At 38.1% G+C, this 26,693-nt stretch overlaps 1 protein-coding gene across 4 annotated transcripts in view; it reads left to right on the top strand.

Annotated features, from left to right (window-relative positions):
• ZFPM2 (zinc finger protein, FOG family member 2) overlaps positions 1-26,693 on the top strand; it is a 317,702-nt gene that overhangs the window by 190,691 nt on the left and 100,318 nt on the right. For all 4 annotated transcript variants that reach the window (XM_027452589.3, XM_038174744.2, XM_027452588.3 and 1 more), the window contains one exon: positions 17,896-18,007. In XM_027452589.3, coding sequence (XP_027308390.1) covers positions 17,896-18,007 — 112 coding nt within the window. The remainder of the gene's footprint in view (positions 1-17,895; positions 18,008-26,693) is intronic.

Genomic DNA, 26,693 nt, shown 5'->3' with positions numbered 1-26,693 from the left:
AAAGCCTCTAGGAAGAATCTAGCTGTTGTAATACTATTAAATACGAAAATTAACTCTAGGAAATGTAGTGCATTTGTCTTCATATAAAAAAAAAAATGAAAAAAATAGTGTAAAAGGTAAATTACAAAGAATTCATTATATGAGATTACTTAGAGAAAAATGGGAACTATTTCAGAAGCTGGAAAATATGATTGGAGGAATTAATTCAAGTCTTTCTCCTTGTAAACTTTTTCTTATGTATATGTATTCCAGCAATAACCTTACATGTGTTATACACTGCACTTATCCCGATCCAAAAATCCCAAATTATTTGGAGACATTATATGAACTTTAAGAGATTTTGATTAGACCAGATGTGGGTTTTTTTTGGCTGGTGCGGGAAGTCTGTCTTTCAGATTGTGTACATTGAAAATAAGGTCTGTGAGCTTCAGAGCATTTAAAAAACATACATGTTTATTAAGAAAAGAAAAGAAAAAAAAAAAAAAACTAGGTTGTTCAATTAAATGGGTTCAATTTTCTGTAAATAAGAATAACACATCATAGATTTGCAACTGTGCACTGACATGCACATATACAATAAATATTCCTTTTTCCTTTTTCAACCAATTCATTTTTCAAAATTTGAATAAATTCTAGGTAAACTTACAGATTTTATTCGGTGTTTCCTTTTAGTAAAATTGAGTATTATAGTATTGATATTTCACTAAATTCAAGAGAGATAGTTTGGTAATTCTTCTATTTTAATTGTAAATGGTACCTTTAATCTAATGTACTGGAAGTTTAATAAAGTTAATAGTCAATTTAACACAGACACCATTTCAAAAAGATCTTATGATAATTTGCACACTACTTCAGTCACTTCAAGTTATATGTGCTCAGTTACATGTACATTTTGATTTCATAAAAAAAAATATGTTATTTATTAAGTTGTTCAAGTTACACTTATGTTATTCAGTTCTCAAAAAAATGTCCAAGCAATGACCTTTTAACTTTATCTATGATGAATTAACTGAAGTGAATGCTATAAAATATCAGTTGAGTATTTCTTGTTCAGGAACTATCAATTGACATAGTGCATATTTGTTTTAAATGACATAACTTGGAGTGCCACAGAGTCTAATTTGGCCTAGTACTGAAGGGTCTCTCTTATTTACATGGTAAGCATGAAGTAAAATAATCAATAACATCTACAAGGGGAGGTGCCCTGCTAGACCTTCTCTTCAGAAACAGAGAAGGACTGGTGGGAGATGTGGTGGTTGGAAACTGTCCTGGGCAGAGTGACCATGAAATGGTAGAGTTCTCCATTCTTGGAGAAGCCAGGAAGGGGACCAGTAAAACTACTGTAATGGACTTCTGGAGGTCTGACTTTGAACTGTTCAGGACACTGGTTGGTAGAGTCCCTTGGGAGGTGGTTCTGAAGGGCAGAGGAATCCAGGAAGGCTGGGCGCTCCTCAAGAAGGAAATCTTAATGGCGCAGGAGCGGTCTGTCTCCACGTTCCCAAAGATGAGCCAGTGTGGAAGAAGACCGGCCTGGCTGAACAGAGAATTGTGGCTTGAGTTTAGCAGGAAAAAGAGTGTTTACAATCTTTGGAAAAGAGGGCAGGCCACTTGGGAGGACTATAAGGACGTTGCGAGGCAGTGCAAGGACAAAATTAGAAAGGCCAATGCTCATCTGGAGCTCTATCTGGTGACTGCCATCAAAGACAACAAAAAATGTTTTTACAAATACATTAATGCAAAACGGAGGACTAAGGAGAATCTCCAGCCTTTACTGGATGTGGGGGGGAAATTAGTTACGAAAGATGAGGAAAAGGCGGAGGTGCTTAATGCCTTCTTTGCCTCAGTCTTTAGAGGCAAAACCAGTTGCTCTCTGGATACGCAGTACCCTCAACTGGGGGAAGGGGATGAGGAGCAGAATGAGGCCCTCACTATCCATGAGGAAATGGCTGGTGACCTGCTACGGCACTTGGATGTGCGCAAGTCGATGGGGCCGGATGGGATCCACCTGAGGATACTGAGAGAACTGGCGGAGGAGCTGGCCAAGCTACTTACCATAATTTATCAACATTCCTGGCTATCAGGGGAGGTCCCAGTCGACTGGCAGCTAGCAAACGTGATGCCCATCTACAAGAAGGGCTGGAGGGCAGACCTGGGAAACTATAGGCCTGTCAGTTTGACCTCAGTGCCAGGGAAACTCATGGAGCAGATTCTCTTGAGTGTCATCACGCGTCACTTACAGGGCAAGCAGGTGATCAGGCCCAGGCAGCATGGGTTTATGAAAGGCAGGTCCTGCTTGATGAACCTGATCTCCTTCTATGACAAAGTGACGCGCTGGGTGCATGAGGGAAAAGCTGTGGATGTGGTCTACCTTGACTTCAGCAAGGCTTTTGACACCGTCTCCCACAGCATTCTCCTCAAGAAACTGGCTGTTTGTGGCTTGGACTGGGGTACGCTTCATTGGGTTAAAAACTGGTTGGATAGCCGGGCCCAAAGAGTCGTGGTGAATGGAGTCAAGTCCAGCTGGAGGCCGGTCACTAGTGGCATTCCCCAGGGCTCAGTGCTGGGGCTGGTCCTCTTTAATATCTTCATCGATGATCTGGACGAGGGGATCGAGTGCACCCTCAGTAAGTTTGCAGATGACACCAAGTTAGGTGCATGCATCAATCTACTTGAGGGTAGGAAGGCTCTGCAGGAGGATCTGGATAGGCTGCACCGGTGGGCTGAGGTCAACTGTATGAAGTTCAACAAGGACAAGTGCCAGGGCCTGCAGCTGGGGCACAACAACCCCAAGCAGAGCTACAGGCTGGGAGATGAGTGGCTGGAAAGCTGCCAGGTAGAGAAGGACCTGGGAGTATTGGTTGATAGTCGGCAGAATATAAGCCAGCAGTGTGCTCAGGTGGCCAAGAAGGCCAACAGCATCCTGGCTTGCATAAGAAGCAGTGTGGCCAGCAGGGCTAGGGAAGTGATTGTCCTCCTGTACTCGGCTCTGGTGAGGCCGCACCTCGAGTACTGTGTTCAGTTTTGGGCCCCTCGCTACAAGAAGGACATCGAGGTGCTTGAGAGAGTCCAGAGAAGGGCGACGAAGCTGGTGAGGGGTCTGGAGAGCAAGTCCTATAAGGAGCGGCTGAGGGAGCTGGGCTTGTTCAGCCTGGAGAAAAGGAGGCTCAGGGGCGACCTTATCGCTCTCTACAGGTACCTTAAAGAAGGCTGTAGTGAGGTGGGGGTTGGTCTATTCTCCCACGTGCCTGGTGACAGGACAAGGGGGAATGGGCTAAAGTTGCGCCAGGGGAGTTTTAGGTTGGATGTTAGGAAGAACTTCTTTACTGAGAGGGTTGTGAGGCAGTGGAATGGGCTGCCCAGGGAAGTGGTGGAATCACCATCCCTGGAGGTCTTTAAAAGACGTTTAGATGTAGAGCTTAGGGATATGGTTTAGTTGAGGACTTGTTAGTGTTAGGTCAGAGGTTGGATTCGATGATCTTGAGGTCTCTTCCAACCTAGACAATTCTGTGATTCTGTGATTTATGTCCATAAGCCAAGCCCTGCTTCCTTCAGTTTTAATACAAAAAAATTTCCACAGATGCAGTTGTTTTCAACAATAAACTGTGGAAGACTTTAAAAGTGCAGAGAAATTCATTTTCTCATGACAGTACCACATAGACGTTATCATGATAATGCCTAAAGTATTTAGGTAGTTAGATGTATAAATATGACGTAACATCATATCCTACTCTCCTACAAATTAGAAAATCAGTGTTCTCTTTGTCTGAATTTTCTTGCATTTAAGAGAGACTTCAAGTCAAATACCTGCCCATGAATTTTCAAGGCACTATGTTTAGCAGCTTGTTTTGTTAAAATCACTGGCAGATCTCTGCAGTACCTAAAAACCAGAAGTTTTAAGGAAGTGTTTTAAAAGTAGCCTCTTTATATTGCACTACAGAGAAATAATTCCTTTGAATAATACGTGGTATTTACAGTCAAGATATTTCACACCTAAAAGAAAAAAAGCAGTGGTATGATTTAGTAGAAAGCACCCCATTCCTACTGTCAAGGTTTTAATCAAAATCAAAGGCCTTGTGGAGTAATCTAGGTATTTTCTCTTGTGTTTTATTAATTGTTTTTTGAACTGTAATCCCAGTAATGAGCTAGTAACAAAACTCAGCTGTACATGTGAAACTACCACCTATCACCATCCCTTCAGTCCCAAATAGGATAACCAGAGCATAACTACTGTGAAGCAATACAATTATGAATTTCTTGAGGGGGAAAAAGGAAAGATAAGTGTACGGAAGTCAGCTAACATTGATGCATGGTGGCTACGGCATGCAAAGGGTTAAAAAGATTTTCATTTTAGATAGTTGCCATAGTAACAATCAGAGAGCTCAGGCTGTATCTTTTCTATTTGTGGGGAATGTTTAGATTTACAGAGTAGCTCAGCTTATTATATATCTGCCTTGATTGCTGGATAAGGCTCGTTGATTAAAAACAGAATAAGATGCGCTTTTATAATACCCGGGAAAGCTGCTGTCCCCACCCCCGCCTTGTGTCCCTCTTTGTCCAGGATTCTCCCCACTCCACCAGCCCCAGCTCTTCATGTGGGTGGAGCTGTAAATCAAGTTTCACTTCAACTTTCAGTGAGCAGAGGCCGGTGTTGCCTGCATAACATGCGGCACGAGTCACTGGTCCTGGCAGTAGTTTTCTACTTCTAGCAGAAAGAGGTTTTGCACTGCTTGGCCTTCAAGATATGCTGCATCCCATGCTGGATGTAAGCGTTGCTGCTTATGTTTGATGTCATGGCTTGTTCACATTCCACAGCTTAGAGAAAAAAACAAAGGCTGATGATGCACCTCAGCAGGGGAAGGAAGAGGACAGGTTTCCAAGTGTTCATCACTCTCAAAATCAGCAGGAGCTGCCAGAGGCTCCCAGACTCCACAGACATGGAGAGGCTTTGGATCCTTCTGCCTTAGAGATTTACAAAAACCACTTGGAGATGGTCCTGGGCACCCTGCTCTGGGTGTCCCTGCTTGAGCAGGGGTGGCACCAGGTGGCCTCCAGAGGGCCCTGCCAGCCTCAGACACTCTGATTCTGTGATGTGGCCACCTTCCTGAAATGTGTTAATGGGCTCTGAGCTTGTGAAAATCAGGCCAGTGCTCGTCATTCATTTACTTTGCTTAAAAACTGAGTTTACTTGTGAGGGACGTGGTGGGGAACTGTGTGTGCAAGGCTGCAGTAACACTCCCGCGGGGCAGCTGCTAGGCAAGATGAAGGTACCGCGCTACAAACAGCCCCAGACCTCACCTGAGGGCCCTATCTCTGGAGAGCAGGAAAAAAACCCTGCTTGGTTTGTTTGCCAGGTTCAAGTCTGCCATGAACAGCTGCTGCCAATTAGTGCCAAGTGATATGTGGTAGTTGTTTGAAACAGAGAGGGTGGCTGGAGTACTGTAGCATTTTAATGCCAATTTCTGTGACAAGAATAAGAGAAATTCTGGTATAAAGTTTTATGAAGTCCTGTAGTTTGATAGCCAGGACTTCTCTGATTCTGCCAATTTCTAAAGCTTTTGCTGTTTTCAGGGTTTGATTTTTCAGGCCACTGATGCTGCTTGTGTTGTTAGGCTGCTTTCTTGGCTGCATAGCACATGCACTGAAGAGGGGCTTTCTTTTCCTTTTATTGACTTCACTTGGATATTGAAGTACTAAAAACATTTGGAAACCTTTTCTTTTTTTTTTTTTTTTTTTTTTTTTTCCTTTGATCAGGTGTATGAAAATTGATTTGGAAATTTTATTGGAAGAAGAAGGGATCTGATTTGATTTTCTTTGAAATGGTAAAGGAAAAATTACATTGTTGAATTAAAAATCATTATTTGTGACACTGCTCCAAACTAACAGTGGAACAGATCTCCAATTATTTAAATTCAGTCCACAACGCAATGGTACCCAGCTTGGTTCTTATCATATGCTATGAGTTTTTATTTCATGGGAGAAAACAAACACACAAACAAAAAACTTGCCTCTTATGAACTGGGTGTAAATTTATTACTCTTCTGGATGCTCCCTACTTTTGAAAGTTTGCCTATTTCCATTTGGGAACCTTTGCTTGGACTTAGGATCCTAAACAGAGACTTCAGCTCAGGAGAGGTCCCTTTAGAGAACTGAGCTGGTGTGGTTTGAGCAGCAATTGTGGAATGGGGACTGGCATGAGTTCGACACCTTTATTTTGTGACCATAAATGTACCCATCTATTCTGTTAATTTTTGCTGTATCTATACATGTAAGTGAAATGGATCCTTCAGTTCACTTTCAGCAAGCTGAACAAGCTGCATCACCCTATATCAATACCCACATTTAAACTTGGGATACCAGTCTGTGTATATCCATCAGTCCCTGAAACAAATGTCAGTTCATAGTAATTTCTTGGTGCACAGAACTTCAAAAAATTGCCCCCCCCCATTTTCTTTTTTTTTTAAACTGAGGAAAGCATCCTTTAAGTAAACTTGCCAAGCTGTCAGCTTCTTTGTCTATTGTTATTTCGTCCAAGTGATAATTTACTTTTTTGAGTTCCTAAACTATGAAGAAACGGGAGGGGGGTGGGTTTTATTCATTGTTATTTTCAAGTTATAATCATAACACTAGGTCCCTGCCTTTCTTTTAGCCCTCCTTTTATGTGTAAATGTTTCATAAGTATACAAATTAATTCTCCAAGTAAAATATATTATTTTGGAACAGTTTTTATTTCTAGAAAGTCTTTTACCCTTACACCCAGCTCCATTGTCTTCAAAACCAAAAGCCTGAAAATAGCATTCCTACACTACTTCTTTGTTTCCAGATTTTAAGATCTATTATGCGTAGTGTAGTGCATAATCATAATTATGCATTCATGATGATGTTTGTACTGGCTTAACTCAGGAATAGTGTGAGAAAGCTAATCTCGAAGCTACAGGCTGTTTTCCTGCACTTTAGATTCTGATCTGAGCTGTTTGTTGAGTCTTGCTGGAACCAGAACCCCTCGTTCACCAGTTCTGCTGCTGGACTTTCCATCATTATCTCCTGTCCCAGTGAAGGACCTTCACCCATTCCTTTACAACTTCTTTTTTTTAATGTAAACGTGCATTGTTGCAGCTCTTCGTCATGCTGCATATAATCAGTGCACTGAAGTAACTTAGATGAGAGCTTTCTATTAAACTATTTTCCTTATGAAATCTATATTGTTATATTTTTTTTTCCACTAATGATATTTAGGAAGAGAGTTTCAGTAGAATATTTATTTTTATTTTTACATGAAAATATTACTTGTGTTTTACAAAATTTTAACCAGTTAAAGGAAACATTATAAACTTCTACCTTTGATAAACCAGGAAATAGAAACTGTACTCAGAAGTGAATAGATAATAATCCAAAATTGTAATTCTTTATAAACTTTTGCATCGATATTTATATGTGTGTAAGTTAATTCCTCTCCTTATTACCTGTAAACAAGAAAGCATTGAGTAATACTGAAAATCACAGATGAAACCTTGTTCTACTTTATTTTTACCATAAGCAGTCAAGAATCATTCATAATGCAGCAGTGTACCAAGCAGCAGCACACTCACAGATGATAATTTAAACTTTTTTTTTTTTTTTTAATGGACAAAATAAGCTGATTTTAAAGGTATTCCTAGAAAGATTGTCCTTGATTTTACATCAAGAAGATGATCCTTGATTTTATGTTATCCTGGGTGGGTGGTTCAGTTTCTTCCATTTACTATGGTACTCTCTGGGTAAAAAATATCCTTGTGACTGCTTAATAGTGTTGGAATTTTCTACATGAAGATGTAAGGAGGAATTAGGTTTTACCCCATAATTATATATGAAATCAGTGTTAAAATACAGTTGTAATCATATCCTTTCATATCCCAAGGCCACACATTTGATACAGTACATTGGAAGGTCAGAATACTTAGCTGAGTATACACCCCTTGAGACTCAACAGATGTACAGATATGTGGCCTAATCCAAAAAACGCATTCATAAGTCTGGAAGATCAGAATTGAGCCTTAATTCTCTAAAGGACTACCGCAATGTTGTGTGGTCCTTTCATCCAAATTAGAATGATTCATTATGTCTAGTCCATTAGCACCATCGGGGATAGGTGTGGGCAATAAAATCTGCATTAGGATTTCTAAATATGTCAAGGATAATCTTAAAATGAGATAAACTGTGATGTTTTAACTGAACTAAAAATAATTAATCAAAGTCATACACATAGACTTCTGGTTGTTGAATCGTGCATTAAACATATCTTAAATGATTATGCTGTCTTAACAAATATAAAACCTAGTTTTGAAACTTGCGCACAGAACTGTATATTGGATTTACGTTGTTACTTAAACTAACATGTTTCCTGTTGGTAAAGATCTCTCTATATAAATACTTAATAAAAACGTACAGAAAAATATTTTCAAAATTGGGAAGAAAAGCACAGAATACTTTTTCTGTCTCCTATTTCTATTCCAAATTAATTAAGTAGGAATTTATGTAATATTTTGTCTGCATTCAGTGTGTGTAACACTGAAGCTCAAGTATTGTGTCACATATCATCAAGAGAATTACGTTATAATACCTAATCCATCGACTAAAATACCTTCGTATTAAACGAGTATTTTATAAAAGGCCTCAATATTCATTGGAAATATAATCCTAATAGAGCTACACTGGATTATTTATTAAACATATTGTATGGGTATATATGGAGAATATTTTATTTTCTATCTTTCTAGTTTTGGAAAAAAAAAAAAAAAAGAAATTAAGCAATATTATCTTTTACCGCTGCTAAAGCACTTATTCACTTTCCATGGTAAGAACATTAACTTTTCTAAAGTGAAATATACAACCTCTGTTTTCAGTTACAGACAAAGTAATAATAAAATATAATAAGCAGAATCTATAACTAATAACTAATTTACAGTCACATGTAATGGAGAGTTTATAGAGGGCTTCTGCATATCTCTTTAGTTTTGTATTTTTGTGGTTTCCTCAGATAAAAATAAATTCTTATATATATGAAATTTAAACTTCTGGAAATGATGGTTTAAATAATACATTCTAGTATAAAAACATAAAAGTACAAAAGATAAAAACTGTTGACTGTACATCCCAAAATTTAATATCTCAGCCCATCCAGTTTAAGTTAGATGTTTGCAAATGTGCTGCTAAACCTTACTGAGTGGAGTACTCATCTTTTAAATGCTAGAGATGTTTAACAAAAGTTAAAGGATTCATGCTCAAGCAAATTCACTTGAAAAACATTTACTGGCAAATGGTCTCATTGCTAGAAACAAAGACCTAATTCTCAGTGTAGGCAATAATTTACAACATGGAAGTTAACCCAGTAGGAAGAATGTAGTGATAATTCAGAGTGAAAGTGTGCAAGCAGCATTGCATTATATCTTGTCTAAAGATAAGTTATATGTAGTCTGATTTCATCTGTACAGGTGCATGTCATCTGTGAAATAGTATTAGCAAAAGTATTCGACTTCAAAGTAAAACGGAAAGGTTCAACACCCATGGCAGTACCGGAGCACTAAGACACAATTGCATGTACATGCTACCCACTGGTATCAACTCACCAGAACTCAGATAATTTGTTTAGCACTTCACTATGTTTCAGAAGATCCATCCTTGTTAATTATATTAATGATAATCACAGCATCAACTAAGAATGTAGTTTCCTGCTGCAAGTAGGTATAACTATAACCATACAGTGTATATACTGCTTTCCCAAAGAATCAAAAGAACAAAACAGAGAGTGATAGGGGAAATACAACCAAAAAGTCATTGGAGGAGTTGTCTAGACATAGTTAGATGGGTATATATTAAATGGAGGAAAGACAAAGGTAGGAGGACAGGGCAGGAGAGGAGCAGCTGTGAAGCCAGGGTGAAGAGACTATTTAGAATGGAAGGGCCAGATTATAAAGCACATCAGCTTGGGCAGTAAGGGAGGGGGAAGCTCAATAAGTGAATGTTCAGAGAGTTTCTGTCTTTCGCATTCCTGTTCCTTGGTTGTCACATCCTCCAGGACCAAATGACAGGCCATACAGGGAATCTCCTGAACACTCATCTGGGACCTGTTGTCCAAGATTTGTGGTTCAAGCTACAGATTAAGTATTTTAAACTTTCATAGTTCTGGGGAAGACTTTGAATATACATTCCAAAAGTATCCCAGATATTTATATATATATTTTTTACATTAAATTTGTATTTAAAATATATATATATATTTCTTTATTTTGCTCAATTTATAAGTTTGAGTGACAGACAGATCTCTGGTCTGCAGCATTTTACACTCATAAACTTTTTACATGAATCTCCATTATTCTTCCATTAATACCTGTCTGAATTTAGGAGAGTGGAACATCACTCTATATTTGATATGCTAAGTATAAGGGTTAGTGTTTTATGAGTAGACCCTGAATATCCTGATCCTGGCTGGCCATGTTAGGCTTCTCAAAATGCAGGAAGAGGGAAGTGAAGTATGAATGTACTCTCATAAGTCTCCACTGAAGCCTTGGCACATGGCATATTTGAGGAGAACCACTGCTGGGACTGAGGGAACGAACAGCCTCCATGCACAGCTCCAGGAAGCTGTGCTTCTACAGCCCTGGATCTGCAGAATGCAAGTATGGCTTGAAATTATATTTCCAGCCCTCCAAAAGCTTCTAATTCAGTGCTGAGCTTTGCAATTAGAATACTGTAAAAATATCACAACAATACCATTATTTATCTTCAGATTATATAGAACAAGCTAAGGTTGCTTTTTTGATGGCCATTATTTTATACCTAAATTATGGTGAGATTAGATTTGCTTTTTTTTTTTTTTTTTTTTTTTAGATTTGAAAAAGATGCATTCCGGATAGGTAACAAAATGATCTCAATATTTATCGTTCATTTAGCTTGCATTAAGGACATTTTTCACCAGGCATGTTTGATATTAATAAATAATTCGGAATCATATCGAAGTCATGACAAGTGTTGGAAAATATTAATAGACCTAGGGTGTATCTTTTTTGTTTGAGTATTTTCTTTGCTCTGTGTGAGTTTTTGTGGATGGATGTATGGTGAAATGTATGTTCAGCTTTGTCACTTGACAAGTGATGATCTCTTGGGGTAAACACCAGGGCTTCTCAGTTGCAGGGAATCCCAGCTGTCTTTTGGGATTCCATCTGTGTGTACATTTCTTTTTCTTTCTTTTTTTCTGATTTTTTTTCTGGAGTCTTTGTTATGTTTTGTTTTATTTTTGTCTGTTTGTTTGTTTGTGTTTGAACCATTTAAAGGCTTTGTTTTTTCTACAGACTCTTCAGATATTACCAACTATCTTTCTTCTACTATCACCACAAAAAATAAAGCTGAAAAAATAAAGAGACTGCCTGTTCAGATAAGAGAAATCCCCAAATAAATAGCCAAATGTAAAATGTAATATATAGACCAAGAGTGATGCAAGCTGTTTCACAACCTGCTGGTCTGCAGATGCAGTACTGCTGTGTTAACTTCCAGTGCTACATAACAAGAATCTAGAGTCCTGGGTAGAAAAAGGCATAAGGACTTTGTCATGCCTGCCTTGTCCAAGATCCTGGGAAGTCACACTGACTCCTCCTTTTCTCCATCACTAGTTTCATGGCCCATCACAGGCAACAATTAGTTCATCTTCCTTTGTCCAGTTAGCATGGCAGAACACCAGGTACATCTGTGCAGGTAAACAGGCGCATGTACTCTTCATCTATCTGTAAACACAGGATGATACTTGAACAGTCCTCTGAAACAAGGGATCCTGTAAAGTTGTGAAGTAGTAACTAAAACAGTCATAAAATTTCTCTTGAATTTAGGATCTCACTGACAGACATAGTAGCGTGGGAGGGTGTTGTGAAAACTAAAATTCCAGTGTAATTTTACAATTCCAGGTTAGGTGGAAACTGAAATTTCTTTGCTTTAATTGGTGATGTTTATCATTGGCATGGAACCATGACACTGAAATCCTCCCCACATCTCAAATCTCATGTGAATAGAGAGGAGTTGCCTTCACATGTCTAGCAGAGAAAGCTGGGGCACCATGGAGTGCTGTCATAGGCCTTGACTGGCAGCCCTTGAGATAAATATTATTCTAAGACTGAATCCTTGTTGGAAAAAGAGAAGAGCTTCAGGGAAGCTACAGGAATAGAAACTGAAAGATGGTCCAGCTAACTGCACACATTTGTGGACCTAGCTCCACAAAAATGTGACTAAGTCTGTTTGTCCACTGGATTGTTTGGATGTCTTTGTCTTGTGATGGCCTTGTCTAATGTTTTTTTAACCAATTGTGTTGAAGAAATACATGAAGAGAGTCAATGTAAGTTTGAGGTGATATAGTGGAGTTAGCACCCTTCTTGTTATTCAAAGACATCTTGGAACAAATATTAATTAATTAGGGATAGTTTGAGACCTATGAAAATCTCTTCTGTTACTCAGTCCAGAATGACCTCTTAGAAGACCTTCCCAACTGCACTGATTTGATGAGCTTATAAAGTTTTGCTGTATTGAGTGTGGTGACCACCAAAGGTCAATTTAACCTCTTGAGAGGGGATGTTCTGCAAATTCAGCATGTCAGAAGATACGTCAACCCTGTGATGATCAAACTGAATTTAAAATGAATTTCAAAGCAGAAACCTCCCTGTGTGTATTAACTGGTGCTTTTGTATCGCAGACACATATATGAAGTCACCTGAGGTATATTTACAGCTCTCCTTCCAGTACAATCATTTTTTTAATTGGCTATTGAAAGTAAAACTGCACTGTGGGGCATTAGAATATTCTACAAGGTCATGAAGATATTTTGGTAATGTTTTATCATTTATGGGAATGCAGACTCTTTGGAAGTTTTACAAAATCTGTTTGTGGGAACCAGAAGAAATTAGAAGCAAAGCCCTTGAGTATCTTAAGTCTCCAGCAGTTTGTCTCTGTTTTGGCAAGAGTACTTCAAAGAGGTAGTTTTGTCATTTTAAAAGAAAAAAATAGGTGAAGATAGAAATGCAGTGATTTTTGAATGAACAGTCCATCTCCTTAAATAACATTAAACACTTTTTGGAAAGTTATGCCTGGGACAGGGTAGTTATGTCACAGAGACTCACTGAACATCAGCTTAGTACCTATTTCTTCCTCTGGCACAGCTTCTTAGGAAGCAGCTAGCAATGATAGGCATTTGACATCAGAATTTAAATGATTTCAAACAACTTGCTCATACCATATTTCCCTTCAATGTGGGGCTTTCCTCGAGTTTTTGCCAGGCCACACACATCATATGTTAGAAACCTTTTCAGGGAAGACCCCATCTAAAGTTACCTTGTCAGCACTGATTCCTTTTAGCTAGAGTGCAAAACTATTTTCAGCCCTCTGTGATGGCTATTTTTATCTCCATTAACCTCTTGACTGAATATAAACATTTATTGAGGGTTGCCTCCTTTGTTTGTCCAGTTGCTTCAAAGGTTAGTAAAAAGCGGATGCCTGCCTGACCACTTTTATCCTCATTAGCTGATTCTAATTGTTCCCTGAGAAATCACAATTTTGACCCTGTTTGTCCTTGTCAAAGTTGTCTGGTTATGGCATGTATGAAGACATTAGCAGAAATTGCATTTTCAAGAGAAAATTATTCAAGTGTAGAGCATACATTTACCTAACACAGAGCAGTGAATGATATTGCAGCTTTATGATATGCCCCTGTTTCCAAAATTTGAGGTGCCTGTTGTATGGCCCCATGGACACCTATGTTAGCAGATGATGTTCTGGTAAGCTTTGTAGCAGTTTGCAGCAGTTCTTTTGGAGAGAGAAATACAATTTTGTTTTTTAAAGTCTTATTTTTTAAGCAGTTGTAATATTCTTGTTGCTTTGTCAAGAAAGCAAGAATATTGCAACTGCATTTTTTTAAGGTACCCTTCTTAAGATGGAGATGTTCATAATAGCACTGCAAAAAAATATAGCATGAATTAGTTGAAGCTCTCCACCCTCCCAGTACCCACCCCTATTTTGGGAATGACCAACTAAATGTTACAGTAAAACAAATACTTATGAATTACAGGGTGATCTTCATAGTACTCTCTGAGAACATTAGCATACTTCAATTCAAGTGGGATGGCGACTCACAAGTAGAGACCTGTCATGAAGAACATTTTGCCCTGCCAATTTTCAAGCCATGAAAGCCCTTTTTTACATGCCTCACTTGGTGGATATCAGTTGTGGTTGTAAGGTTGGAGCAAAGCACCTAGCAGGTCTCAATCAGGTGTCTCAAATAGACAGGTCCCAGGCATCACAGGTTGTAACCAGTGCCTTAAATCCCACAGACACTTAGTGCAGATTAAAAAGCACTGGTGTAATGTGCTCAAAGCACGATATCCTGCTTTACAAGCGGGTTGCTGCATTCTGCACCAGCTTCAGCTTTCAAATGGATTTAAAATGTAGCCTCAGGTATAGCGCATTGCAGTAGTCTAATCTTGAGGTGATAAAGGCATGACTGATTTAACCATAGCTTCTTGTTATCTTGGACTGGGGTCTTTTCATTTTAACCATTTTAGGGAAATGGCCTTTCCTGAATCAGCAAGCTTTCTTCAATTCTTACTATGTAATAAGCCACAAGAAGAGCAAGCCTTTGTTAGTGATGAACACCTCCTATGAACATAGGAACCTCACAGGATGCCAGACCCCAAGAACTGCTGTGGTGATCCTGACTCATCTTACAGCTCACACAATACGCCTCTGAGCTACTTCAAAGAGAAGCCATTGCCCATATCCCTTAGTGGAGCTGCCAAGCTTTACAAGCAGCCAGGGCCTTGTGAAGTTTTGCTTTCATATTAGAAGTTTATTTACATATCTATACAGCTTGGAAGAAGAGCTATGGGAGAGTGGGAAATTCTTTTGAGGTGTCCACTGGCTCTTCTGGACTAGTGAAGCTGTGAGATGAAACACCCCGTTTCTCCTCCAGCCTATCTGTGGTGCCTAGTGACCATTCACAGCTGCTGGACTGATTACAAGCTTTACTGCCAAGCTGACCTGGAAGCTAATTTAGTGATCTCCTTGTAGTTCTTTAAGTTCCAAAAAACCCTGTAAACAGGGGACAGCAAAGTGGACATGCATCCTGAGTGCTGGTGCTCACTCTACCTTCTTCACATCAGAATGGATGAGACACCAGCCTGAGCTCATCATGTTGTCTATAAGAAAATGGGGCAGTGATCTGGTCCCTTCCCTTCCCTTCCCTTCCCTTCCCTTCCCTTCCCTTCCCTTCCCTTCCCTTCCCTTCCCTTCCCTTCCCTTCCCTTCCCTTCCCTTCCCTTCCCTTCCCTTCCCTTCCCTTCCCTTCCCTTCCCTTCCCTTCCCTTCCCTTCCCTTCCCTTCCCTTCCCTTCCCTTCCCTTCCCTTCCCTTCCCTTCCCTTCCCTTCCCTTCCCTTCCCTTCCCTCCAACTTAAAAAATAAACTTGTTTGAATGTCTGAATAATTTATGGCATATTTTGGAAAGTCTACTGCCTGGATAGTATTGCACTATTGGTTGATTGCACTTGGAATTACCAGAGACTGAGAGCACATACAAGCACAAAAGCCATGTTAAAGACTTGACTGAAATGGCAAGTGGAGAAATTTAGCCTGTGGTGGGAACATGCCCTGGCTCTCCTCTTCCTTATTGCTATGCAGTCATGGTTGCTCTTGCGGTTGTGCTAAAGCTTGTATTTAATGTAGGCATGATTCTCAGATCTGTGAAGAATAGTTACTCTTCCTTGTTTCAATGGCAGCCTTATGCTGTTTTGGTGTAAATGACACTACAATCTAGGCTTCTCTATACTAGGATACCAAAATGATATTTTGATTACCTTTCATTTTATTTCTTGTATTTCTTTTTCAGTTCATGCCTCATTCTTATCATTTATTTTCTGAGCAGCCCATATGTAAATAATTTGCACTGATTTCATAATTGGCAATCTCAGGCTTCTTGATAGTTTATATATGAACTTAAGAACAGTGGAAAAAAAAAAAAGAAAAAAAAAAGGCTTCTTACCCAACCAATTAGAACAGAGTTTTAAATCCAGATTCCAAACGTATGCGGTAGATAGGGATGACTCTGGTAATACTGCACACATGCAAACACACTTTCTGCAGCTTCGAGTATGAAAGGCAATTGAGACATAACATAGTCTCTGTTTTCAGCATTTTTACAGTAGATAGTTCTGTTGGTACTAGCTTTTACCTTTTTTACTAATTTAATTCTCCTTTCATATTTGTTTCTTCCCAAACTTCTGAAAGATTGAGAATGTCATGTAGTTTATATAGAAGTATGACTTATGCAAAAACATCAGTATGAAAAATGAAAAATATGAATGCAAATTAAACAATAGATACTACATTTGATAAAACAGTATTAGTGAAGAAACAGATAAAAAATCAACTGAAAAATATGAGAAACTGTGACTTTCAATACTTTCTTTCATCATCTTTTCAAAAATATCAACATATAGTATTATATTAAATATATTATTATATAAGATCATGAAGTTAACCTTATGTAATATTATGAATTTTATCTTATGTAAGTGAAAAGTTTAAATTATGTCTTATTTTCATGGGAATATAGCATGTTATGTGGTAACACGTATACTTCGCTGCATCTACAATTGTGTGATTCTGTGATTTCTAGAATAGTCACAGATGATATATATGGCTGATGCATCTGGAATGTGAAAATATGCTTTCATTTATCTTAAAAATGTTAACTCATTTACTCATACAGCATATCACCAATAGAATCTAGCCAACTGGAATTATTGATGGAATGAAGAATAATCAAATCTCTTTTAAAAAGCTGGAAAGTCTTAGAGAGGATTATATCCTGGATTAAAATAAATAAAATAAAAATAAATAAATAAATAAATAAAATAAATAGATAAATAAATAAGTAAGTAGAAGTTTTGTGGTGATTGTTGTACTTTATTTTGTGGTTTTATGTTTGATACAGAGAAAAAGAACTGTGAATGCTGAATGTCTAAGTGGCATTTCAGCGCCACTTACTGAAGAAAAAATTCAGGATCAGACACAGCTTTTTTTGCCATTTGATTAGCAAAAGGAGCTACGTGTAAAGAAGTTTGAGCTCTTTGCCTTGTCTCCTCAAATACAAAAGTCTCTAATTACGGTATCTAAAATATACACAGGAGATGGTTTCGATAAATGTGCATCTCCTTGCCTGTAAGCCTTCCAGGTGCAACGGATGTTATACTTCTGTGTGTTTGAATTCGTTAATACAATTAATTTTACAGTCTTTTTGGAGACAAAGTGTACTGAGTCATTAGCATTATTATTATTATTTTAGAGTTACTAAAATCACACATCAACAACTCACAAAAGGGGAAAAATTCCATTATCCATTCAGAACTATTTCCTATGATAATACAGATGTTACCCAGGACAGATCTTTGAAATGGATACTGATTCTTTAAATTCTTTCCTGTCTGTTTCAGGAAATAGTGAGATCCTGCTGATAATGAAGTACAATGTGTCTAAAGTTCACTTCTAAACAGTTGGTTCTTTGCTGTGAAAGTCATCTGCATTCCCTTTATAATTCACAGCCACCAGAGATCTGCTTAATCTTGGAGATCTGATCCAATATCATTCAGAAAAATCCTTGATAACAGTTTCACCATTCAATCAATGAAAGAACCAAAGCCTACTGCTTGTGTCTTCTTAAAAAAAAAAAAAAAAAAAAAAAAAAATCCTGAGGCAGGGGAATGGGGAATAAGACCTTGGCTTATGGGTTTGGAGATTTTGTTGTTGGCAAATAAAATGATTATTACTATTATTATTCAAGTTCTTAATCAAGGCAAGCAAATGGCATCTGTTTGTTATCATCCTTTCTACAGAAGACAAAGGCTTCGGTCCCTATGGTACTGACTGCTGGCCCCAAGTGGTTGCTGGATGTGACTTGGCAAGGAGTAGAAGACAACAAAAACAACTGCATTGTGTACAGCAAAGGTAAACACAAGCTGATTTTTGCTCTACTTTCTTATGCTGGGTATTGATGCAAAAATATACCTGTTGCATAACACGACAATGGACTAGTTTGTTTTCCTTTAAGTGGAATAGTTTTCATTCTGTTTTTGCTACCATGTTCTTGTTATGCTTTTTTTTTAATTGATTTTTTTTCTTTCTTTTCTTCTAATGGTATAAAAACACCACATGGTGTCTGTACTGTAGTAACTGTTTTATAAACACAGAAGGATGTCAGCTGATGTGACTTACTACCCATTTCCCTCTGAGAACTAGAGCCTCTTGGCAAACCTCAGTAAAATCTATACACTTTAAATAGGTGAATGCAATAACATTTTATAGGACATAGCAGATAGCATTTCTCCATGTTACATTACATTATAGATTCCTAACTGAAATTATCCTTTATAAGGAGAATTTGAACTTGATTGGTCTATGATAAAACTTCATGTCAGCAGGGTAATAGAAGATAACTGGACCTAGATTTCAGGGTTGTAACCTCTGACATTCCAGCCCATGTATGACGATGCTCCACTGTAATGCATTGGCTAAGGGGAATGCATATCATTTCTGTCTTATGCTAGTTGTCTGTTTATGTGAGATTTGCTCAAGTCAGTATGAGTTCTTACAAGGCCTTCAAGACATGCTTCGTCTAACCTACCACATCTAAAAGCTACTTTGGTTCAAGAGACTTTTGTCTTTACTCAGAGTCTTGAGTTCAGTCCATTGTGTGAGGGACTACGCACCACACTGTTTGGTCAGTCACTGTGAAAGCTTTGTAAAATGCAGTTATGATATCATTTCAGTATGTTAAAAATAACACTTGAATGAATGCACAGAACAAGAATAACTTATTTAGTATAGCTGTTTTTGGCATTCCTGCTGAAGATCAGGTTGCAAAACTATGACTTTCCTTCCTTGTATTTCAATCACCAATCTCAGCACTTTGTGAATACTTCAGAACATGCACTGTTCTTGTTTAATTTCTTTTAGGTTTTATTTCTAACCAAACAGACCTACTGAGATCAAAGATTTGTTTGCTGAGGCAACCTAGTGACCATTTCAGCGTACAAGCATCCAGGCAAATAAGCACCCATATCAATATATTAACATACAAAACACTAATCATAACATCAAAGACTCCTAAAAACTTACTAGAAACAATTACAACTTGTTCCTATAATCATTGCAATTTATACACTTATAAGAGGATTGCTTTTAAACTGCCACAAGCCTTTGAAAGTTGAAACGCTGAAAACAGGGAATTTGCATGTTAAAAATGAGTTGCACACCAGGGTCTTATAAATTCTCTCTATTATAATTACAGAATGCCAACACATTCATTCTGCAACCTGAAACACCTGCAGTACTAGAGAACTGGGCTCATATCTAAAAAGGGTTGAGCTGCCCTTCCTTCTGATTGCTGCCCAAGTGAAAGAAGTTGCAAAGTGCTCTAATACAGGGAAGCTTTTCTCCTGAACTGCAATTTGCTATTCAAAGTAATAAATGTGGTTCACAGGCAAACTTTTCTGCAACAACTTTTTAGTGTAATGGGAAATTATTTTCACTCCAAATTCCACAAATTCCCATAGGATGATGTCTTATCAAGTATTATATTCTTTCTGTAATTATAATATTGAGCACATATATACCAGTAAGACTTTTCATCTTCAAAGTACCTTACAAACACTAACTAATTCATTAGACAGTTTCAGTGCCATGTGATTGATTTTTTTTTTTTAAATAAACACTTTCTGCAGTTCAGTACAATCTAAAATAAATAAATAAATAAATAAATAAATAAATAAATAAATGTTCTTTTCAATCAAATGTGCTGGGTTTTGTGAAATGCTTGTTGTTTTAGTACTGGCTTATCAAGGTACTGTGAGACAGTCATACAGTGTTAAAGGTAAATTCTGTGACAACTTGATTCACACAATGCAGATGCCTATTAAAACTATAGATGAGGCTAAATATGCACCCTAATTTATAAATGGATGTTTAAACCCTTCAGTTTGACTAAACTTATATGGGAAATAAGTTGTCCCTTCACTGAGTTCTGTTCATCTCTTTTCACTTGGAGCTGGCTGTTCTGTTCACCTACCCTTGCCTTGAGCCCTGCTGGGACTTTTGTACTACACAGATTAATTGGCCTGGATCACAAAACAATGTCGAATAGAAGATGGTAAAATAAATAAATACAATAATGTTTCTTCCTTCAATTTGTATCTCATCATTCCAGATTACATTGCATTGATTTGTGTTAGCTTTCTGTCTCCTACAATGCCATTACTTGTAATGAAACAGTGTCAGCTGGCATGAAGTTGTAATTTGATGTTATTTTGTTGTTGTATGTGTATAATTTTCACAGAATCACAGAATCACAGATTTGTAGTGGTTGGAAGGGACCTCCAGAGATCATCAGGACCAACCCCCCTGCCAAAGCAGGTTCCCTAGAGCAGGTTGCCCAGGTAGGCGTCCAGACGGGCCTTGAATATCTCCAGAGAAGGAGACTCCACAACCTCCCTGGGCAGCCTGTCCCAGTGCTCTATCACTGGGAAGTTCTTTCGCGTGTTGGTGCAGAACTTCTGGTGCTCCATCTTGTGACCACTGCTCTTGTCCTGTCCCCACTAACCACTGAAAAGAGGTTGGCCAAATCCCTTTGTCTTCCGCACTTAAGATATTGGTAAAAACTGGTAAGATCCCCTCTCAGTCTTCTCTTCTCAAGGATGAACAGACTCAAGTCTCTCAGCCTTTCCTCACAGGGAAGATGCTCCAGGCCCCATATCATCTATGTGGCCCTCCGCTGGAATCTTTCCAGGAGCTCCCTGTCTTTTTTTTTGTACCGGGGAGCCCAGAACTGGACACAGTACTTTTGTTAGTTTGTTTAGCAATACATTGTTATTTCTGAAAGCAATTAGCTGAACAAATGTGTGGAATTGTATGTGTAGCAGACTTGGTCACCTGGGAGCTGTTTTTCTCACTGTACCTGAGATAAGATGAGTGGAGTAAATTGGCACATTTCTAAGAGGAAAATGAGTTTGTGAATTGTCTAGAAGTACACGTTACTGGTCAATCAGTTGACTTGGAAGTGCATGCTTTATTTCCTTTTGGCTGTAATAATACAGTGAAATCTTTGAGAACATAATTTTCCCCAGATCTTTCAGAAGAGCACAGGAATGTCAGCCTGACTTCCAGTTCACTAGAGGCTATAGCCACCTTACTCAGCCATGTACTGCATACAGAATGATCACAGGGAGATTTTCAATCCCAGAAGAGGAGTCCGCTGTGTAGTTCCTATTGAAAATGAATCTGAACTGGCCAGGTAACTCCCTATTTGCCGTCAAAATTCTCGATAATATTTTCACTAGGTAAGCAAACACTGAAAGTATGTGTGCATATGTGTATATATATATATGATGTACATACATAGGATTATGTTACTGTGTTGTTACAGTGGAATCCCAAATTGTCTTCTATATACATGCTTAGATTAAGAAATTGGTTATTTAAAACCATCAGAGCACTTCCAGAGTGAATAGCTATGAAATAAATAATCAGTATTTAAAATTAATGTATTTAGCCCAGGAACACCTATTTTTATCAGTAGTTAGTATATCTGCATTTCACCGGTTCTCGGACAATTCAGAAAAGGGAGAAACAGTGCATTAGTACAGCTTTTTACAAACTCTGATGCAAGCTGGCTGTTCATGCCATGTGACTTTATCCCATTCTATTGTTTTTCAAGGAAACTTACAACTATGATTAAACTTAAAGTATATACTCTTTTTGTTTTAATATTTAAATCAAACTTCTATTGTGTTTCAAAAATAATTTCAATTCAATTTCAATAATTTAAGAGATGTCCTACGACAAATTTTAGAGACAGAATTTAGAACCTGTACTTTATATAGAATTATGAATCTGATCTTTAAAATAAACAAGTGACAACGACAACAAAGAAGCTTCAGAGTATCAGTAATTCAAGGGAGATTCATTTGTAGAAAGTATTAATGCAGGAACTGTATGTTCATCGCAATGCACTTGAGAAACATTTGTGCTTAACGGAATTGTGCACCAGACCTTCTCTAGAACCAGAAGCAGGAGCCCCTCGACAGTCTGGGAGGGGTATTAACTACAAATCTTCCACTGGGACAAAAGGGATTTTAAAAAATGAATTTAGACCAAAAAGAATAGAAACTGTGTAAAGAAAGCAGTTGCACAGACTGAAAACCATGTCCATATAACAGACATTTTTATAGATATTATTTGAGCCACTTATGTGAAATGTATGGATACTGTATGTTTAGTGGCATTGTTAAAACAGGGTGCCTGTACAAATATTTAGCTGTGGGAATTATAAAATCATAAGGCGATTAAGTTAGCTAGTTGTGAAATTCCAATATTGCTTTTTAAATGACTTCAGGATATAGGAGGTGCTAAGGTTATTATCTGTTATCAGGAATACAGCGGAATTGTACGACTGGATAATAACTAAACAACTGACACAATGTAAAATTACATTATCAGTGTGTTAAAACAAAATTGCGCCCTAAAGGAGTCTACATGCCAGCTCAGAGCTGCAGTGTAATTATGCTTAACTCTGATAATTAAAATACAACGGAGATCAACAGAATCATTTTCATTAAGAAAATTATTAATGATGGTGGTATAACAGTAATTGATTGCAGAGCACCACAGGATAACTCTGTGCAGGAAAACCAACATCTCGAATATATGTCTGGGACTGGTTGGTGGCGTTGCACAACACCAAGCATGCTTCCAGCTCGGGTGGGAGCTGGCAGCTGAGCTTTGTGCCGGGCACTGGCAGAAGGTGGCAGCTTTTCAAGCCATGGTTCAGAGGGAGACAGTTGGGTGCTGGGGGACGGCTCATGGGATGGGATGGGATAGGATGGGATAGGGGTGATGGCCACCAACCACCCCAATGGTAACAGCAGCTCAACTGCTTCTGGAGCCACCTGTCATTTTGTGCCATGTTAGGCGGTGTTTGTTTTTGCATTTACGTTAGTGATTTACTGATGTTATTTCTTTCTCTGCCTGGCCTTGCCGAGTAGTTTATGCCCTTTGTTATTACTGAGAGGATGCAGGAGGAGAAAAAAAATGTCCTCAGCCCAGCGTGGTTCCCAAATAAGGAGTGAGTAATTCTAGGGTCTAGATCTGTTAATTGCCCCAGTGGTATTGCCACATGATATCAAATGTCATAAAAATCCTCTGTTCCCCTGCAAGTGAAATCACAGGCAGGGCTCACGGAGAGACTGTAACAAAGTCCTGGTGAGGGAGGATGTTGCCTAAGGGCAAGAAGTGAGCATTTTCATTTTCTTTTGGTGAACACAAAAATCAAGGAGGGGGGGGGAGGGAGGAATATTCTGGCGAGTGCTTCTCCACACAGCTCAGGACTGGATGCCTGCTCCAACAGATGTTGCTTTTGAAAGCTGCCCAAAAAAGTCCATTCTCCAATCACAATAGAGAACAAGCCTACTAGGTTGGATTTATGGGATGAGATTAGTTAAAATGACAGCTGCCCACACTAAACTGTGTCATGTAGCTAATTTATAAAAAGAAACTAGAAGCAAGGCAGAGCACAGGAGAGGGCAGAGCAGGAGTTGGGCAGCCGGCTCTGCCAGTGCTGCCGATGTATGCCCTGCCCTGTTGTTGACTTGAAATAAGTCAGTAAATATGGGACTGACTGCTTGGGGTTGTTTGGCTATTATATGTACCATGCTTTAAAGATACAAGTGCAGCAATGTTACATGAAATTACTAATAAGAACTGGAGGTCATTTTTAATTAATATTGTTCATATAAAGTAAAGAGTCTCTCTCTATATATTTCAAATATATAAGAGTTTTTATAACGGAAGGATTTTTAATTTTTTCTTCAGTGAAAGAGAATTACTTTTTTTAATTGTTCTGTGAGGTCCTTGATACCATTCTTTTCTCAGCAAATACCTTTTTCTTTTTTTTTTTTTCAACTTAAGGCAATGTAATGGTACATTGCTCCACAGACATATAACATGAGGGACCCTAATGAGACACAGGTCAAACATTATAAGGAGTTTAAACACTGCTGCATGAAACTATGAGTATATTTTGTTTTGGGTCAGGGAACAAATTGTTTAATAGAACATAGGCTAACTTGGGGCACGTATTTTAGATTGCAAGGGGCATTTTTATGCATATTATTAAGAATAAATTCTGTGAATTTACTTAGACTGTTCCACGTGGACAGTCAGAAAATGGCAGCATCTGCCAGAAGATTGCTAGTCCCTCTGATTGTCTCCATTAGCTGAACAATGTGCTGAAGCCTTTAGTGGTGCTACAGAATTCTGTTGTTCTTTCAGTGTGCCAACTGACTGTGTTTTAATCAAAATGTGTGCAACACGTCCTAGTATCAAAAGTCCATGGAAGAGCTTGTTTTACATTTCTTTATCCACAAAATTGAAAAATTAGTTAGTTAGTTTTTTTTGTTGTTGTTTTTATTTTTTTTTTCCCCTCTGGAAAAGTATGATTGTGTGTATAATGCTTACATAAAATAGTATCTCTATGAGGGCAATATACCTTCACAGTCATTGAAAGAAACTCCCATAGGTACAGACATATAGACATGACTGCTAGGCAAGTAGATTGCTTCATTGATGGTCGGTTTTGCAAGGGTGTTGAGAAGGCCGGATGCCTAATGAAACTATCGCAGTCAAAACTATTGCAAAACTTTCTTCCTTAGCCACACAAGAATAAAAGTTTTTGTCCCCATGACTAGTGACATTTATTGCTGGCTGATGACAGCCACAGTGTTGTGGACTTAAGTCAGGCAAAAGAAAAAGGTGGGATCCCAGCTTCAAAGAACTCATAAAGCAGAACTGCAATTTTTCCTTGTTTTAATTTTATATCTATGCAAATAGAACCTGTGCAAAATGGGGGATCATCTGCTTTAGGAAGTTCAGAAGTCCAGGCCTTGCTTACGTTTCTAATAATCTATAAAAATAAGGTAATTTTGTGCATCTTTATTGATTTTGTATATACATAACAGTATACACAGAATTATTGCATGATCTCTAAATTCTAAACATGTAGATAATAAAGGAAAGATCACAGGAAATGCAGGGTCATGGCTGTATTTCCCTTTTCAATACAAAAATGCTTTTATCATTATTAGTACATTTCATTCACGTAGGCAAGTAACAGTTTTAGGTTGTTCTCATTTATACACTTTCATTTATATATATATATATATATTTCCTTGTATTCTTGTCACTTGTGTAGTTTATTACAGAGTTTTAAATTTGAATTCGTTTTCATGTGTGGAGACAAGGAAATAGGCAGAACATTGACAAGAGTCACAGTGAATGACATATTTTGCACTGAAGCTATAAGAAGCTGTAACTAAGTCTAACACTCACCTATGAGAATATGTTAGGGATGGAAGAGAAACCCAGTCTGTACTTCACACTGGAAGGTTGTGAAAAGAAATACTGCTTCAACTATTCAGGCCTGCTTGCTAAAATCAATGCAAGCATGATGCAGAAATTTATTTATTTATTTATTTATTTATTTTTCTCAGGACATGTATTTTTCTAAGTCGATCACAGTAGAATTGGTAATTTAGAAATTATGTTAAGAAAAATGTTGTCATTATTTTCAGGATATAAGATAGATGCTAGGTTTGTTTTATTTTCATTTTAATTAAATTATTATTTTTTTTAATTGTAAATAAATATTGAGGACTGCAATGAACTAAAAGCCTCATGACCCCTGTGTCTCATGGTAGTGTTACCTCTATCATCTTCCCTGCAAAGAAAAATGGAAGGAAAAAAGCCCCCAAATTTGCTGAGCCACACATTTCAAGTTGTCGACAATCCCATCCATGAGAAAACAGAAGAAAATATATATGCACTCTGTCCTGTCAAAAGGCTTTCGCCTTATCTTGAGAGACTGTCAGGGCAGGAACATCATGGAATGGACAGGAGTCTATTAAATTAATAAGCTGCTGGATGGTGTCTGGAGAGTTATGATGCTCCATAAATCCAGTTTGATCATGGTGGACAAGGTTTAAATCTGCAGACTTCTAATACACATCCAGGTCCCGGATTGGATTTGAAGTTTTGTGCTGGAGACACAGAGATAGTCCTGCAGCTTGTGAATTAAGATTTATCATTTTTTCATACTGCTTTTTTTTTTTTTTTTTTTCTTCCCCCACTTCTTGACAAAAATGAAAACACCTTAGGGATCCTGGCAAATGTTACTGCCTGAAATGAAAGAGCTGTTGTCAAGGTGAAACATTGACCTAGAAGCCTAAAATCAAACCTTGGTCATTCTTTTCAGGCAGCTCCATCGGTGCTGAGCGTAAAATGCCTGTATGGAAGGAAACAAGTCTGGATTTATCTGCAGCCTGTCAAACATTCCTACAGTGCATTTGTGTACAATACACACTAACAGTGGCAGGTATGCCACGTGAAAACAAAAGCTAAAAGCATCTAGAAATATATCCTCCCTCTGTTACAGATGGCTCTGTGTGTAACTTACAGTTTGAGCTGAGGTTTTTGTGCCCTTTAGCTCTCAATGTATTAAGCCTGATGGTAACAATTATGGGACGACTTTTCTATCCCACTCCAGGCACTAAGCTCGCAGATCTGTGTGAAGTGCAGCCGCAATGTA

The sequence above is a fragment of the Anas platyrhynchos genome, chromosome 2 (genome assembly GCF_047663525.1).
Source record: "Anas platyrhynchos isolate ZD024472 breed Pekin duck chromosome 2, IASCAAS_PekinDuck_T2T, whole genome shotgun sequence".
Taxonomy (NCBI): domain Eukaryota; kingdom Metazoa; phylum Chordata; class Aves; order Anseriformes; family Anatidae; genus Anas; species Anas platyrhynchos.
Note: the sequence above shows the minus strand (reverse complement) of the source record. Positions and strands in the feature narration are given on the sequence as shown.